Raw genomic sequence first — 19328 nt, forward strand, 5'->3', positions numbered from 1 at the left:
GTTGAGCAACACTCCCCATTAAAGATCAGGGCATTTAAGGAGCTCATCATCCAATTTGTCACAAACTTGTACACTCTATACCAAGAAGGGTCAGAGCAGTATATTCAAAATTATGGAGGGCATACTAAGTACTAGAATATTACACATTTGTTGAATTAAATCTAGGGTGTACTCATTTCTGCAATCCTTAATTTAAACAAAATTGGCTTATTTACTTATTTTATGGCTATTAATGACATATATTTCTCAGTTTTTATTATGTATATGTTTAGTACATTTTAATTTTGCCATCTTTCCATGAATTGTTTTAGTGATCATAAAGAAAATACATCTTTGTATTTGTTCAGAGGGCTTGTACTCATTTATGCTGTGCATTTTGTGTGTGTGTGTGTGTGTGTGTGTGTGTGTGTGTGTGTGTGTGTGTGTGTGTGTGTGTGTGTGTGTGTGTGTGTGTGTGTGTGTGTATATGTATGTTTGTTCTATAAATGTAGCCCTGTTACCCCCTTTCTCCCCCCCCCTTTTCTCTTTCTCTCTCATCTTGACAGCCAGTAATTAACTGTGCTGTTGTCCCCCTTCGTTTCTTTCATTTGACCGCACACAAAATTGAGTGTGTGAGCCACTAGAAATAAATTAACATCGCAAAGGCACTTTTGTGGCTTGATCACCTTGAGTCTTAATAAGTCAGAATTAATAATGTCACAAAATCATAATGGCAAATCAGATTAAATCCAACTTCAAGATTACTTGGGATAAAAAGGGCCTGCATAAGATTTTATGAGACAGAATGTCTACTTTTATGTATAATGTCTTTAGGACTATGAATTTGTGCAAGTGTAGTAATTTATTCCGATAACCTAGCGCCACTCATGCTAATTAAGTGGTTTCACATACAGCACTCTTGATTGAGGCTCCATTATAGTGATTGCTGCTTGCGACTTATTGTGGATGCTTATGTAAAAGCTGCTAATTTAATACAGTGGAGACAATGGGTGTGGTTTAGTGCTTAGTCACATAAATTTGTTGTGCAGTGAAGGACATAGGGAATTATTCCAGATAAGCTTATTCTAATAAACATCTGCATTAAAGGAGATTTAGCTGTAAAACAGCCTCTTATGCCTCCTTACTGCCATAAATCAAACCCAGATAAGACGGTTAAACTAGATTTACACAACTCTCTGCTTTAACGGTGTAATACCATTTGGCTAATGCCCTGATTGGTCTTTAGCGTTTTACCGAAAAGTTGTTTATAGATGTCATTGGTTGTATTTTTTAGTTAACATTATGTTGTACCACATCATACCATATTTATGGAGGATTGTTGAGCAGTATTATAGCATTTCTGTTATTTGATTCATTGACTGTACACTATACCTGAAAAACCAAAGTGCACTGTAACATTCAAATGTTTAATAGGAGGTGGGCACACAGCAATCCCGATAAGAGAGTAGGGAAAAAGAGGAGAGATGGAATGCTGGCATTTTGACAATTCCAGATTAGCTTTGTGCTGGAATACATTGCCAGAGGACATCGTGAAAGAGAGCGAGTGAGGGAGAGAGAGTGAGGAGGTTGTATGAGGGAGAGATGCTCCACTGTGACTGTCACACTAGCCTAGACTGGAATCCGCTCAACTGCGCCGATGTCAGTGTGTGGAGAGGGTTTTGTCTGCTTTTATGTTCAAGATGTGTTGGATTGCCAAAGCAGCTGAATGGATAAATCCTTGCCGAACAGGAGTGTTGATTAGGTCAACAATTTGAAATCCGGAAGCTTTTTTGTTTGCAGGTGGTTTGGGTGTTCTGGAATCCTCAAAGTGAAACTTGATTTTTGATATTTTCTCCTGTGAGGTAAGTTTTGTACTTGTACTGTTTTTGTGTAGTTTTTTTTTTTTTTTTTTTTTTTGGTCTTGTGCTGATGAAAATCAGTAAGTGTGAATTTTAGGAGAATTGTCAACTGGGATCATATTTCACCTTTAGAACCTTTTTTTTTTTTTTTTTTTTTTTGCATCATAATGGTCTAGGGGGTGAAATAAGTCCTGATCACTTGTTCATGAGGTTCACCTGAAAATGTTGAATGCAGTATGGTATTTTATAAAGTAAAGGCTGAATATTTATCATAATAGTAATTGAATGTTTTTTTGTTAACTGTGTAGTTTGATAAGTTCTCAGTTTTTTAATGCCTTTCAAAAAACCTCAAGTGATCGCAGAGACCTAACAACAGGAGTAATAGAAAGTATTAGAAATGCTGTTACTTATAACCTAATTTAAAATAAATAAAAAAATCAATGAACTTATTCTTTCTTGACTGCAGAGGAAAAGGCAGACAGGGCAGAGCATCTACTTTGGGACATTTTGTGAGATTCGTTCCTGATTGGTGTGGTTTGGTCTTGGTTAAAACTCTAAATAATAATAATAAAAAAAGGGTCTAGTAAGCAGAAGGTTGCTGGTTCAGTCCCTTAAACTTAATGTCAAACGGAAAAAAAAAAAGTGTAGGGCAGTGCTATATTTATGTATATCTGTAATTTATTGTATTATGACAATGTACACTTCCTTTTTAAGGAAGTGTCTTATGCTCACCAAGGCTGCATTTATTTGATCAAAGAGTAGAATACAGCAAAACAGTAATATTATTGCTACACTGTAAACCCTAATGCTCAAAATACTCAATTGGTTTGAGTAGGACAAACTTAAATTGAACAAATTAGTTCAGTTAAATTAACTGTTATGAGTATTTGGAACTTTCTTTTTCTTTTGAGTTCACAACACTGGCATATTTCAAGTAAACTGAACTGTTTCAGTGTTTTGAGTTGTATGAACTCATTTTTTTTATATTTAGACGAACTTAAGTTTAACTGAAACTGGACTGGGATTTCTATTTCCCAGCATGCTTTGCCCATGGCACTCGAAAGACAGAGTAAATGCTAAAATTAAGTGTTATATAATAAGTTTTTTTGGACAAGATTAATGGTAAGGGAGATTTAGTAGTGATTAATGTCTTGTTATGGTAATTTAGAAGAGTTTCTGTTAATGTGGGTTTTTGGAGAGTTACCATCGTGGTGACAAGTAGCGCATTCGGCTTGGTTTGAAAACAGGTAAATTACATGTTTAAGTTGCTGTACTCATTCAGCAAGTGCTATACCATGCTATTGTTAATATCTTAGCAAATTAGCAAGTTGGCATTTATTTCTTACAGTTTACAGAGAAATAAATAACTCATTTGATTTGTAAGAACTCAAAATAAAAAGTTAATTAACTAAATATTTTATGTTAATTGCTATCAAAATGTATGAGTTTGCTAACTCAGTACTTCAAGTTAGGAGCCATTAACATGCATGAGTACTACAAACTCGAAACTTGATAGTTCTGCTTACTTAAAATTGGGAACAGATTACCTCAACTTTTTTGAGTTAGCCCAACTTATTCGGGTTTACAGTGTAAAATATAATTTATTCCTGTGATAAAGCTGAATTTTCAGCATCATTACTCCAGTCTTTAGTGTTACGTGATCCTTCATAAGTCATTCTAATATGCTGATTTTGTTATGAAATATTATCAGTTATTATGAATTATTATTGGTGTACAAGTTCAAAACAGCATTTATTTGAAATGGAAATATTTTGTTTTAAAATAATATTTAAAAAAAATGAATAAATACATAAAACATTTTAAAGTAAATAAAATAAAATAGGCCTAGTTATTATTTAATTGTTTTTGGCCCATGTGACCTTAATAAATAAGGTTTATAAATAAACAGTACTTTTCAGGTTTTCAGGTTGGTTTAACAGTAGTTTTCCAATACAGAAATTGAATCGAGTAATTGCATGTGAAATAACACCATAGTCTTCACTGTATAAATGAAATATAGATTAATTCTTATTAAAAGTTACTAAAGTTATTCAGTCAATAACTTTGTTTGCAGCAGAAATATTAGGCTGCTGACAGTTTAAGACCTAATGTATGGATCCAGTTTACTTTTACGTATGTGTTTTATTTCTCAGCTGTTTATGTTCAGTTAAGACATAACCCATTATGTTTGCGAGGATACTAGCCAATATGGCCATTTTGACATAATTTTGTGTGAATTTGTCTGTTCAATCACAGGAAGATGTGAAAGAGAACTCAATTTAGTATTTGCGCTCTGTCTTTCTGGGCGCGCACTTTGGATGCACGCACAAAACTTCTCAAACAGAGTGCAAGTAACAAATTGAGCTCTCTTTCTCATCTTCATGCGGTTTAATGAACTTTCATGACCATGCAACACTGGCCCGATCGGGACAGTGCCAGTTACATTAACTGCCCCGAGCGTTGTTCATGCTCCTTATTGTCAAGCGCTGCCGCAAACCTTTAAATGGTAATGCATCATGGTTTTCACAAAAATATTAAGCAGCACAGCTGTTTTCAACATTGATAATAATAAGAAATGTTTCTTGAGCACCAAATCAGCATATCACAATATTTTAAATTGTAATATTTCACAGTATTACTGTATTTTTGATCAAATAAATGCAGCCTTGTTGAGCATAAGAGACTTGTTTAAAAAACATGGAAAAATTCATGTATAATTTCATAGTAATGAAATTATAGTAATTCCAAACTTTTGACTGGTATATATTCTTGCAGATGTGACATTCTAATCGATGTCAGTCAGCTAAATGATTGAAATTACCAGAAGTCAACAGAATTTCCACAATATTTCACACTGGCCTGATGCATTGAGTCATTATTATTGTTGAGTCCTGAATTATTATATTATGTCTTAACTTATTGTAGGTAAATCAGAGACAGCACTATATTGAGAGCTAATTAATCTGAGCAGTGCAGTGCAGCAGTGGCAGAGTTGAGGAGTTTCTTATTAGAAATTCTGAGGCATATACTATATCTGTCTCTTGGTTGGAATAGCAAATTAGGTAGAAATATGAAATATTTTGATAGCTGAGCTATCTGTGGAATGAATCTCACTGAAATTGGTTCAGAATCTCATTTAAATCCAGCAAGTTTAACCAAACCTTTTTAGTCACATATCAGTTATGGCCTCATTGGTCCTTCAAAGAGTGTCAATTATTAGTTTCTGTCAGCTGTGCTCTTATCATGTGAACGCACAGCTCAATTGTTTGGTCAATATTGGGCAGAGGTTTAAATTATAATAGGAATGTTTAAATGTAATTTATTAAATTCAGAGTATTCTCATGGCATAAAAGTAAAAAGGCAAAACTAGGGCACACTGATTGTTTAGAATTTTAACTTAAGCTACTTTAACTAAACTAATTAATATATTACTTAAAGTGCTCTATTCGAAAGTATGTCATTTCCTGTATCTGTATTAAATGTTAAGTTAAAAATCCATCATAAAACATGCTGTCCCTGACATTCATTTTAGCCTATTGCAGTCATATGGCAGCCAGCCAAAATGTGCCCTTGAAAGCTGCCAACCTAAACGCTCATTGTTGGAGTCACAGTAAAGATCATGTTGGCCATTAAATGCTTTTGGAGAATAACACAGAGGACACTCTCTGAATTTTAATGACTGCCTTGTATGATTTTTTTTTTTTCCTTGCTAGCACATATTACATGAAATAGTTGTGGTTTCAGGTGCATTTTGTTTACAAAACCATATCATTACTGGATATAAAAGATTTCATAACATTGTTGAAAATAGACTAAAAATTTACGTGATACCACTAAGCAATTAAAAGGGACCTATTATGCCCCTTTTTAAGAGATGTAAAATAAGTCTCTGATGTCCCAAGAGTGTGTATGTGAAGTTGTAGCTCAAAATACCCCACAGAGAATTTTTTATAACATGTTAAACTTGTCACACTTTGGGGTTGAGCAAAAACGCGCCGTTTTAGTGTGGGTTCCTTTAAGTGCAAATGAGCTGCTTCTCATGGTTTAAGAGGGCGGAGCTTCAAGAGCTGATGCTCTGAGCTCCGGTGACAGAACAATCTCATGCACTAATTATGTCAGAAACTCTCTGTAGCTGTGTTCAAATCGAAGTCTAAAAAATGATGCCTACAGAGCCAGAGAATATATGCTGCATGAAGACAGAACAGGTATAGTTTAGTTTAAGTGTGTTCAGGGGTGCTTAATAAACTGGTAAATTTTATATCTGTAAAACAAGTCAGATGGACTGTAATAAAGTGTGCATTCTTTCTCTCTGCCGTGACCAGTATCGCTCCAGAGAGGATCACGTAAAGTTTGTAATGATTCATCCTTGAGTAATAACTTCAACCACGGTGTCCTCAGTGACTTAGATGGCGGGAGTCTATGAAGCCTCGTATGTTCATTGGTACATCCAACAACAGAACATTTGTAATGTTTTTTTTTTGGCACAGACATTGTATATCTCTAGCTGATACAGCGAGTACACAGAAATGGTGGACTCTGTGCTTCTCACTCAGGGGTGTGACTATTTTAACAGGGCAGATCTTTACCAGTCATGGGCGGGGTTTCCCTACTCTTACGTAGGAGTAGGGGGAAATATCAAACAGCGTGTTCTGAGAGATTGAAAATGATAAATTGGATTAATAAAAAAGTACTGGGTGGATTTTTACCATTATAGGCTGGTTGTTTACACACACTGTGGATACACATCTGTGTTCAAACACCTTAAAAAGTGAATTTTGCATAATAGGTCCCCTTTAAGGTCATAATGGCATCTAAAACTCTAAGATGATGTACTCATGAGTACCTAACATATAATTTACAATCATAATAATTGATAGAAAATATTAATAATATATTAATGATATACAGAATATCACATTGATAGCAGCAACCTATACTGTATTTGTAGTGTAGAATTTACTTAAAACCATTAAATATGGTGTTTCTAAATAAATAAATAAAAAAGCAAAAGTTGAACAGCGTAATCTATACGAGACTAGCTAACATTTTTGTCCTGACAGGCAGGAAATGGGATGAAGCTGCTATTAGACCCAGCAGGTTCTGCTTAACAATCATGATGCACAGTGAATACAGCTGGGCTGTCACCCTCCCCGTGCTGTAACAGTTACTGTTAGAAGAGCTGACAGGCAAGAAGATAATATGTTGTGTTCTGTGTGGAATATGCCTCACTAGTTTGGCAATGTCTGGACTTCTACAACAGAATGCTTAAACAAAAATGTAATTAGAGTTGGCATACGATCACATTATTTGATTAAACACTTAAAACTTTGCACCTTATATGGTTTATTGAGCTGTTTTTTGGAGATCAAGATCATTGCAGTGCTTTCTTTTAATTGCATACATTTTAACTATAGTCATACTGTAGAATGACTATCAGCAAGATAAGGCAAGTGTTACAGTATCAGCTGACTAGTCACAGTAAACTGTGTAAAGGGATTTAGCACTGTTGTAAAATCCGTTTTGCCTCTTGTGGTATTTCTTTGCAACATGGCAGAGATCCAGATATACTCACTCTTACCATCTCTCTGTAATGTGACTTTTTACTTGGGTGTGTGAGAGTTGTGAAAACCTTTGCCCGTAGCATTACTTTTTGTCAAAATCTCCATTAGTATAAATTATGAAACTACATTCAGTGCCTCACCTGTGTACTTACTGTACAATACGTAATCAAATAGGCAACTAATTTGGAATGGCCTTCATGGGCAGCAACTCAACTCTGCCACACAAATAACACTCTTTATGCCTTAGAATTTATCTAAAATAAAGCATGTTTGTAGGCTGCACAATTAAAATGCATGCATTTTGTAAAGGCCTTTAGGAGTACCTCTTTAGACAACTCATTCGGTTTTAGAACAGAGCAATAGTTTATTTGCAGAAGTGCAAAAGATTAAATGGACATGAAAAAGAGTAAATGTTTATTCTTTTACATGCACGCTACAATTTAACTGATGAAATGCATTGCACTCTCAATAACATTGCAAAATATGTCTGTTAAATTGTATTAATCTGTTCATGTCATTGTTCTCAAATATCAGGTGTGCCTGAAGCTCAGTTATGATCTTGACTGAAAAGCACATCCTCATGTTCTGTACTTGAAATGCAACAGCTCTGTAATCACATGTACCAGAGCTTCAAGGTTCTGGTCAGCACTTGAGGTGCAGCTGATTCTAAGGGATGTTATCACGGAGTCGTTCCAATGAGCAAGATGAAACAAATGGGTCGGGCGAACTACAGCAAAAAATGTCTAAGAAAAGAGACCTTGGGAAGAAGCGGACCCAGAGCCCCAAGGTCAATCGGAGCCTACGCAAGAAGATTCAGAAATTCCTCCAGGGCTCAGGGGAAAACACCGCCTATGACTCCCATCACTCTCCTGTAGAGATAGAGGATGATATGTTCATCTGTGGCATAAAGAGAGACCCCTGTACTCATGAGTGTAATCTCTCAACTCAGCGTAGTTTTGAAAGTCATACTAAAACCTCCAAGAATTCACTTATTGAGCAGGGGAGGCGTAATAGTGATGGCAATATTACAATCCCGTGCATCATGGGAATGAATGGACCTGCATTAGAGCCCACAGACCAAGCAGAAGACAGTGGCTGTGTAGATGGAAGAAGTGCCATGGATAATAAACCAAGCCAAATTAAGGACAGAGACAAGACAAGAGGAGGCGGCTCAAGCACCATAGTGGAGCACATTTTGAAGGAACTGCAGGGGATTAATAAAATCCAAGAGGAGATATCAGATTTGAGACAATACCTGACATCTGTTAGTGGCTCAGTAGATGAGGTATCCTGCTGTGTAGATGCTGTACTGCTGGAAATTGAGGAGCTGTACTCAGTTGGTGCTGTAGGGCATCCATCACCTCGAAGAGTTGTGGCTCATCAAAGGAGTCCAGGTAGGCAGAATGCCGTTGCAGTTCCACAAAGTAGAAATAATAGCCCAATAGTAAAGCATAGAAAATTGGAGAAGAATGAAGGTAGACCTCTAACGGCCAGACCTAACATGTCAGGATGGGATGTGGAAACTGATTATCGAGATGTACCTAGAAGAGCCAAGTTACACAATCCTAAGATTTCTGACAACTTGAATGCCCCCTCTTCCAAATTTAAGAAGTCCAGTTACTGCCATCTTGAAAGAGTGTATGGGCAAGAGTTTACAAGCACTAGTTCCTTATCCTCAGGTCACAGTTCTAACAGTCGTGATCCAGATGGAAGTTATCAATCTAGGGAGGTTGACCTACACAACAGTGGTTGGAGACGTTCAGAAATGCAGTTGAGCGCGAGTGGTGAAGGAGGATGGAGTGGAGACACTGGATGGAGTGAGGAGGATTACTGCTCCTGTCAGAACAGTACAGATGAATTGGAAACTGTTGGACACCCAGATACATGGTACAGGTACAATGGTGGCGAGACCAGCAGCACACCGTGTCATTCATCACGAAGCAGCTCTGAACACCTATCCCTACTGTTCGGAAACCATAATGACTCTCCATCTAGCTCATCCAGTGTTGTAGATTTTAGGCATCCTAAGAATCAGACTGTTGGTGACATTGGTTGTGACTGCACATCAAATTGCATGTACTCCCGAAGTTCTGGATACCACACCATGGACGCATATGCTGATGAATCATGTAGTGGGCCATCCCGAAGCCTTAGTTGTTCAACTGTTGGAATGACAGACTACGATGATGGTTGCCAAAATCTACACTCCTCTTGTGAGCATTGCCTCTGTGATATGGACTCAGAGAAAGAATGGCCAGGTGGGGTTTGCCCAAGTGTGTCTGAGGATCAATATGACCCAGATTACTCTGAAACTACAGATACTGAAGAGTCACAGCCACCTAATCTAGGATATGATGTTGTAAAGATAAATAAAGCCATGATAACTTTCCACTCCGCTCTAAGGGGAGCCTTGACGAAGCTTGACATGCCTGAACCCCAGTGTTTAGATGAGGACACCAAGTCTGTAGTCTCAAGTCCCTGCAAATCCAATGACCCTGAGGAGGAGAGTACTGGTGAGTCAAATGTAGATACTGTTGTACCTTCTAATGGTGCAACTTTAGATCTCAGTGTGTTTCCTCATAAGGGCATTGAAGCCTCTTCCCATGGGAAGGACCTGCTGGAGTTACTAAGCCAACGGCGTAATTCTCAAGCCTTTGATCCTCTAGTATCTACTCCTAGCACGATTTCCCCTTCACATACTCCAACTGAATACTATGCAGTAGACCACTCAGATACTGTAGAGGAAACTTTAACAGATCACAAACTTTCCAGTCTGCAGTGTATTCCAGAGCTTAGCCCAAAACATGCAGGTCTGAGTTCAGGAATTGTTGAGTCTTACGATCACCAAATGGCATTTGGCACCGGTAATACCGAAATAAGTCCAGAGGGCACGAATTCAGGAACACTGGAGACAGATGTTAATGCAAAACAGGCGGAGCATAGACTTGACAATGAACATGCCCTTGAGGACCCTCATCACCAGAAGTGCCTTGCCAATATTGAACGTGTGCTTAAAGAGAAGAGACATCGACATAGACTATCCAGGATTGCCAATGCCTCAAAGAACACTTTCTCTGAAGAGGAATTTAAACAAGGTACTTTTTTTTGGTTCAGAACTCAAAAAGCTGTCTTTATTTTTGTTGGTTAAAAATGTAATCAAGATCAACAAAATTTTCCTACTGTCTTTCTGTGAATCTTCCCTAATTTTAACACTATCGACTGTTCTTTTCTTTTTTTCTTTATTATCCTGCTCTGTCTTACAGAGGGAAGCAGGGAAGATGATCAGGTCATGATTATGTTTTGGTCAATTCTTAGTCATTATTTCATTTTTTCTTTAACGCCAGTCTTTTCAATCTTTTCTTTGTTTTTCATCCAAAGTTTATTTGAATGCACATTTTTTATTGGAGTGTATGAAATATTTTCTTGATTTTGCTGTATTTTCTGACTTAAACACTCAATGTTGTGTGTCTTTTAATGGTTACATGTGGTGTTTTGCTTCTACTTTGTTTTGCTTATTTTAATGTGATTTGCCATCTTTTTAAATTATTGATAATTTGAAATGCTGGTCTTCGTCTTGCTGCATTGTTGCTTTTAAAAGCAGTTGAAACATACCACATGCCCTTGGGGAACTTCAGCTATCCAGCTGTACATCCATTTATATGAGGAAGAATGCTCATGCTATTACAAAAGTGGTTCACCTCAGATGGAAACACAGGGACAGTTTGGTGAATGTCAGTGTTTCACTCATGTCTGTCATTAAATGAAAAGTGTTTTTTTTTTTTTTTTTTTTTCATTTGTTTTTTATTTGTATCCATCATATAATTATCCTGAAAGTTTATAATAAACTTAAGGGTTTAATTCACATTAGCAAGTTCAACAAGCAATGTTACAAGTTCTGCTGTGTTTACGAGTGTGTGTGTGCTTTAAAATTTGATTTATTTTTTCCCCTTTCATTCATCTTTTTATCTGATCTGATGAGTTGCATGCCAGTCATTTGGATCAGATTTTTAAGGATTTCCATCAATGAGGAATTAAAGTCTTGTTTTTGGTTGTCTTGTTTTGATTTGCTTTCTAAGACCTTTTGGTAAAACTCAACCAATCCTGTGTCCTTTGCATTTTTCTTAGGTTATGTTCAAGTTTTATTGTTTTTTGTTTTTTGTTTTTTTCGATCTTTGTTATTGACTGCCCTTGTACACATTGGTTATTCTAAACTGTATTTTTGATGCCATAGGGCAAAGAAAAAGGAGATAATTCCAGACATGCTTGGGTTAAAGCTGGGTAAGTTTCTCTTAAGGTTTTATTGATACTTTAACATTTTACTTTTTCTTATTATTGTTATGGAATTATTTATGAGTGTATATAGAATTATTTATAAGAAGTTAGTTGCATTTTATTAATGTGTTGATTGTCTGTGTATTAATTATTAAGCGTGGAAAATACTCCTTTACAAAGTGTTGATATCCACAGAAATGGGAGTGGAATATTTGGAATTGACAGTATGCCAGACCTGCGAAAGAAGAAAGCTATTCCTCTGGTTAGCGATGTGGTAAGCACTCTTTCTACTTTGCATTAAAATGAAGAAAAGCTACCTGTGTTTTTATAATTCTCAAAATGGTGTTGTTCCCCAATAGAAACATCCTCAATCCAAATCCAATTTTGCTAAAATATTACTTGTTCAGTCTTATAATAAAAAGTTAATCGACAATGTTAAGTCACCAAATAAAACAATCAAGACAAAAATGACTAAGAACAATTTCCCATTTCGTAAGCAATAATTGACAACCATTACAACTTTAAGTTCTGACTCAAAAAGATATAAAGTGAAGTAAAATCAACTCTCTGATCTCTCTCCTCCCCATGAAAACATACATTTAAACCTCTACAACTCTTTTGAATGCATTCACTCTGCATGGTCAGGCCATGGTAAGTTTTCAGAATAACCCATACAGTATCAATGAACCTATTTTTTGTGTATATCAAGATAATACTGCATCCACAGGATCAGTATTGCTCTAATAGTTTGCAAATACACAGCTAGAAAATTTGACAGTGTAAAATTAATGTAATGAATATACAACTTTTTCCAGGGTGTTACAATTAAACTATAATTGCTAAAACATGCAAAAACAAAAATATTTTAAATGTATAAATACTATATTATAAAACTTTTTTTAATGAATGTATTTGCAAACCATTACAACCTTGCTTGATATACTGTACAAGCAAGCCAAAAAAAAAAAAAAAGAAGAAAAAAGTTCTTTCCACTGGTTTACTTTTATTAGTTTACCTACTTTCCCTCCAACATACATTAACATGTTTTGGCCATCACTTTCAAAGGGCTTTTAAAATGGGTTGTTCGATTCTACTTTAAAGGGTGTTTTACTGTAGATGCCACTGTTCATACCCAGGCTTCCTAGTGATAGTTTGATTTCTTCATTAACCCCTCATTCCTTCACTGCACAGACATTGCTTTCCCTTTTGATTTCTGGGACTCCCATAGTCTTCACCCCTAGTTTTGAAATTCTGGGTTGTTGCTCTTAGGTTTAGATATGGATTCCATCTGGATTCCACTTGGTTTCTGATATCTGTTTCACCAGGGGTGTTTTATGGGATTTTGTGTGGTTTGGCACTGTTCTAACATCGATTCTTTGTATGATAGTCTCTGGTCCAGGCCAGGAAGGCTGGCATTGCATCTGCGATGGCTTCACGCTCCTCCATAAAAGATGAGGAACTGGTTAGTTGAACGTCTTGCTGTCTCTGACTATATAATGCACGGTCATCTTATTATTTTTTTCTAAATGCATGTTTATTTACTTTTCTTTCCCAACTCTTTCACTTCTACAGAAGAACCATGTGTATAAGAAAACGCTACAAGCTTTAATCTATCCAATTTCTTGTACCACACCTCACAATTTTGAGGTGTGGACGGCCACTACTCCCACCTACTGTTACGAGTGCGAGGGACTTCTTTGGGGCATCGCAAGGCAGGGCATGCGCTGCACCGAGTGTGGGGTCAAGTGTCATGAAAAGTGTCAGGAGCTGCTGAATGCAGACTGCCTGCAGCGTAAGTATGAGCACTTGTACTATATCTGAAACAAAAGACCTGCTTGATATCTTCCTACCTTCATGTACTGCCTGAGAATTTTACATTTGCAAGGTTTCAGACACAGCCTTGGTTACTGGTGCTTTCACTGAAAGTCTGAGCTTCTGTCCTATCAAAACACTCTATTTTTATTCTATTAGACATCTGCCCTGTTGAACTCATTTACCCAAATTGACTTCCTTCAGTGACATCTCCCTTGTTGACAGGTCCATTAGCCAAAATTAAGAAAATGATTTAGAGGTGATGCTCACAGTAAAATAATCATCACACACATATATTTTATGAGGCAGGGCGTTTATTGGATTTATGAGCTTGTCATATTGTATAGTTGTTGTTTAGTGAGTATTAATATGAAAGACTTTTTGCAAGTAGAACATGATATATTTTTTAAGTTGTTTAATTATAGAATTCCATTATAATATTATGAAAAAAATTACATCATTTATTTAATGAATTACATGCACATTATTTATTCTTTATTTATTGTAATTTTAGAAATCACAGTTCATTATTTAATTACTTTTTTAAAAGTAATATAATATAATATAATATAATATAATATAATATAATATAATATAATATAATATAATATAATATAATATAATATAATATAATATAATAATATAATCTGTGCAAATAAAACATGTTGTTAACCATTATTTCCACTTTCATTCAGGCGCGGCTGAAAAGAGCTCCAAACATGGTGCCGAAGACCGCACTCAGAACATCATCATGGCCATGAAGGATCGCATGAAGATACGTGAGAGAAACAAGCCTGAAATCTTTGAGGTCATCCGAGACGTGTTTGTGGTCAGCAAGGCCATCCATGCTCAGCAGATGAAAACCATCAAGCAGAGTGTCCTGGATGGAACCTCCAAGTGGTCAGCCAAGATCACCATCACAGGTTCAAAACATTGATCAATAACATTGTCATGGTCACAATTTAAAGGGATAGTTCACCCAAAAATGAAAATTTGATGTTTATCTGCTTACCTCCAGGGCATCCAAGATGCACTTGACTTTGTTTCTTCACTAGAACACAAATGATGATTTTAACTCCAACCATTGCAGTCTGTCAGTCGTATAATGCATGTCAATGGTAACAAAATCTATGACAGGAAAAAAAACATGCACAGACAAATCCAAATTAAACCCTGCGGCTCGTGACGACACATTGATGTCCTAAGACACAAAACGATCGGTTTGTGTGAGAAACCGAACAGTATTTATATAATTTTTTATCTCTAATACACCGCTATGTCCAACTGCTTTGAGTACATGCATGGCATCAGGTGTGTGAGGTGTGTTACTCTGGCATAGTTTAAACATGGTGCCTGTAGTACAACAGTTGTTATACTAATGGAAGTAAACCACTAAAAAACATGGTTTTATTACATCAAAACGTCATTTTATTTTGTTACTTTTCGTGAGGGCAGATTTACAAATAAAAAGGACACATACAAAGATCTTGTTCACATACCTCAGTTGGATGTGGAAAAACCATAGGCACAGCTGATGGTTTAAGTCGTATGTGATCCTCTCCTGGGTATGTAAAATCATCAGGGGAAAAATGATTGCAGACCCTCGACAACTTTAGTACGTTAATGGGTGTGTTGATATCCAGCCGAAGAGCAATCAAACATAACTCCAGGCGAGCAGGCTCAGAAGTTGGGAGTATGTGGAAAGTCACCACTCCCGAATGAGTTTGAGCGAGAGAACGTAATCTTTTAGTTTTAAGTCGGTTTGAACAATCTGGATAAGCGCAAGTAACATTTTGATTAGCTGTCATACCTACAATGTTTGTGCTCTGTGTAAACAATAAGTGACGTATACGTGCGAGAGATCACTTCCGCGTACACACCTCATGCACCGGATACCGTGCGCGCGCTCAAGGCAGTTGGACATAGTGGTGTATTAAAGGTAAAAAAATTTTGATTTTGATTTTGTGACCATTGACATGCATTATACGACTGACAGACTGCAACGGTTGGAGTTAAAAATCATCATTTGTGTTCTACTAAAGAAACAAAGTCACCTACATCTTGGATGCCCTTAGGGTAAGCAGATAAACATCAGATTTTCATTTTTGGGTGAACTATCCCTTTAATTCCATTTGAACTTTATTCAATTCAAATTCAATTCAGATTCAGCTATTTAAAAATTCAGCAGTTTCAGTTCAGTTCTAAATAGTGCACAACACAACTTCTTATCTCTACCTTGATGACTTCCCATCTTCTACTCTGTCTCGGTTATAGTTGTCTGTGCTCAAGGGCTACAGGCTAAAGATAAGACCGGTTCCAGTGACCCCTACGTGACCGTCCAGGTGGGTAAAACCAAAAAGAGGACCAAGACGATCTACGGCAACCTCAATCCTGTTTGGGAGGAGAAGTTTCATTTGTAAGTATAATTCGACCAATCAGAGACCATCTCTTTGATGGAAGTGTCTTAAGTGTCATTCTTTGTTCCTCATGCCCCAGGCTTTCTCGCTCAGAATGTGTGTCACCCAGTTTTCAGTCTCATCTCTTTTCAGTAACGAAATAAACTTGTCTGAGTGAACAGGCTCTGGTTGAGCCACTGGTCTGCTTTAAATATTATTCAGTCCAGTTGTACCTTGAGTTTGGAATACGAATTTTAGATTATTGTTAGATAGAAAACCTTCCACTGCAGCACTCTGTCCAGAAAGCAACTACCTGATCATCTCTATGTCTTTACTATTAGTATTAGTATTAGCAATCTTAAACATAAATGAACATCAGAAGGTATATTGAAAGATACAGTACAACTTACTGAAATGTATCATGTCTCATGTAATCGCTCAATCAGTGTTTCAACAGTGGAAAGACGTAAATAAAACAGCCTTTAAGTAATGTCACTTACCTCAAAAAAGCCATTCAATGACCATAAACTTGATAGTTAGCTAGAAGAATGAACTCTAGAGAGGAGCATTTAGCTAAATGTATGCATTATATTACTTATTCATTATATTTTACGTAATCTGTTTTTCACTATTTAATGTATGTTAATGTTTAAATAAATCTGTCATGAAATCAAGTTTTTATTACTGCCCTGTTTAAATTCTTACATTTTAACAACAAATTGATTAATATAAATACTGCCTTCTATTTTCAGCTAAATGAAAACTTTAATTTCTGTTTTGGTGTTTCGGTAAAAAATTAATTTCAGTGCATCACTACTTGAACACTGATGTTTATGTGTTGTCTGTCAGTGAATGCCACAACTCCTCAGATCGCATCAAAGTTCGTGTTTGGGATGAAGATGACGACATAAAGTCACGAGTGAAGCAGCGTCTAAAGAGAGAATCTGACGACTTTTTGGGCCAAAGCATCATTGAGGTGCGCACGCTGAGTGGAGAAATGGATGTCTGGTACAACCTGGGTAAGCTAGTGCATTTTTGGTTTGTGTCTGTGATTCTTTTTTTCGTATATTAAGCTTTAGTGCTCATGTGGGAAATGCAGGTTCAGATCAGCCTACACCTTGTCCTGATTCTGCTCTGTCTATCTTTCTGCAGTAATGTAGAAGTTCAGGGAAACGGGTTAAATTTAACTGGTTGTTTGATGTCTCCTGCATCCAAGATTTTCTGTTCTTACTGCAGGATATGCAAGAACTTGACTTGCTTTGTTCTGCGTAAACGGCTGGCAACATTTCAGTTATTCTAAACTTGAGAAGTTGGAATGAAACAATTGTTGATTTTACACTGACTCAACAGAATTTGGTGTGTGCTGGTGTTTGTTGAGTCAGTGTAAACTAGCTGTAAGAGTAAAGCATCTCCTCAGATGACACTGTGCTGTCATTGTGGCTGGATGCATCTATTTAATGTGTTTGGTCTTTTGTGAAAAACCTCTCTGCCATGCTTTGACTTCACTATAAAAGGAAAAAGGTTATTTTGTTACTAAAATATTAATCCCAAGGCACTCACAGAGCACAAAACATTCACATTGACTTGTTTCTTTCTTCTGTGGAACATGAAAGGTGAAATTCTGAGAATTTTGTTCACGCTGCTCTTTTCCATATAAAATATGTCAGTCTTTATTATTAGTATTGGTAAGGTTTTTTTTTTTGTTTTTTTTTAATAACCATAATGTGGTTTGACAGTCTTCTAACATCATGCAAATGTATTTCAATTCTCTGTGGTACATGTAACATGTTATTGCATTGTGGCAATTGTTCATAATGATGAATGACCATTATGTGTAGCCCACCTCTATGCCTGTCTCTAAGTGGACGTGACCCTCCAAGATTTGTGTGTGTACTCTATTACCCACATCTCCCAACCTGACAGCACGTCCCTTCTCGCCCAATTACCCCAGTGTGCAGCAGCCTAGAGGCCTCCAGGACGTCCCAACCATGAAATCCACTGCTCCAAATTCTGCTTCTATCTCTCCCTCTTCTTCATTTCACGTCTCGCTATTATTCTGATGGGATCTACTCTTTGTTTATTCTCTCATCTCTGCTGTCTTCATTTTTACAGTCCATTCTACTGTTCTGATCGTCTTCCTCTGAATCTCTGGCCACCACATCTGCTGTAACAATTATTCTCAATAGTAGTAATTCAGCTTCACGTCCTCTTGTCTGTTTCTTACCCGTATCATCCTCTTTCTCTCTCTTGCTCTCTCTCTATTCCCTCCTTCAGAACAGATATCCTCCTTGATTATTATGTAGCCCACTCCAATTGGAAATTCTCCACTTAGCCGACACATATAAATTATCCCAATAATTTGCCTGTCAGGGGAAATGGTAAGGGAAAGAAGAACCCAGTGTCTCTATTAAAAGACCTTCAAAGGATTTGTCTGTTTGGAGAGAGAAAAGCAACATACTGTATTAAACATGAAAATATTAAACATTGAAATAAATTAAAGCTGCATAAATATTTAATAAAGCTGAGAACAAAGCTAAAGAATAAAGCGGAAATATTAAAAAATGACAAAGCACATAACAAAATACTTGGAAAATTAAAATGAAAACTGAAAATATAAAAAGAAAAAAAGCTATTTCAAAATATGAATAAAGAATATTAGTGTATAAATACTACAAATATAACACTGGCTTGATCTTACAGTTAGTATAAGCAATATTATTTGGCAAAAGCAATGTTTATTAGATCAATGTTAATTAAACATTTTAATTTATTATTGAAATTTGTTTTTTTTTTTAATCATTTTGTTGTTGCTGCAGTTGGTAACATGGTAAAATCTTTGTAACGCATGGCTTCTTGTCACTTGTTACTTGTTGCTTTATTTTATATGAATTGTTAGATTATTATAAGTTAGAACCAGTTCTACCACTAGTGAAACTTGTAGTAGTTGTTTAAATTACTGAAAAAACTTCAGAGGCGTGGTCATGAAGATCAACCTGTGTATTATTTTTTTTTTTTTTCAGCTGTGCTTGTGAATTAACAGTCAACTTTCAATTGTATGATTCATTGTTTCTAGTGCACCTCTGAGTCTAGACCTTAACCTCAGTGTAAGTCTTTGGGATGTGCTGGAAGAGACTTTATAGAGTGCTCACCTGGAAATAACCTCACAACATGTATTTTCATCAAGAGATGCATACATTTTTAGTGAAAATTAATATGCAAATTATCCCATGATTTATTCACCCTCAAGTCATCATAGATGTATATGACTATCTTCTTTCAGACGAACACAATCAGAGATATATTTAAAAATATTCTTAGTCCTCCAAGGTGTATAATGGTTGTGAATGGGGGGCTGCGTTTTGAAGCCAAAAATAATGCATTCATCCATTAAAAAAAGTAATCTATACGACTCCAGGGGGTTAATAAAGGCCTTCTGAAGCAAAGAGATG

The 19328-nt window shown here is 36.3% G+C and overlaps 1 protein-coding gene across 1 annotated transcript in view; it reads left to right on the forward strand.

Annotated features, from left to right (window-relative positions):
* unc13bb (unc-13 homolog Bb (C. elegans)) overlaps positions 1–19328 on the forward strand; it is a 99246-nt gene that overhangs the window by 54635 nt on the left and 25283 nt on the right. The window contains exons 13-22 of the mRNA XM_048181499.1: positions 6899–6935; positions 8071–10494; positions 10663–10685; positions 11631–11677; positions 11867–11945; positions 13059–13133; positions 13244–13463; positions 14179–14406; positions 15758–15899; positions 16729–16898. Of these exons, the coding sequence (XP_048037456.1) occupies positions 6899–6935; positions 8071–10494; positions 10663–10685; positions 11631–11677; positions 11867–11945; positions 13059–13133; positions 13244–13463; positions 14179–14406; positions 15758–15899; positions 16729–16898 (3445 nt within the window). The remainder of the gene's footprint in view (positions 1–6898; positions 6936–8070; positions 10495–10662; positions 10686–11630; positions 11678–11866; positions 11946–13058; positions 13134–13243; positions 13464–14178; positions 14407–15757; positions 15900–16728; positions 16899–19328) is intronic.

Source organism: Megalobrama amblycephala, linkage group LG2 (assembly GCF_018812025.1).
Source record: "Megalobrama amblycephala isolate DHTTF-2021 linkage group LG2, ASM1881202v1, whole genome shotgun sequence".
Lineage (NCBI taxonomy): Eukaryota > Metazoa > Chordata > Actinopteri > Cypriniformes > Xenocyprididae > Megalobrama > Megalobrama amblycephala.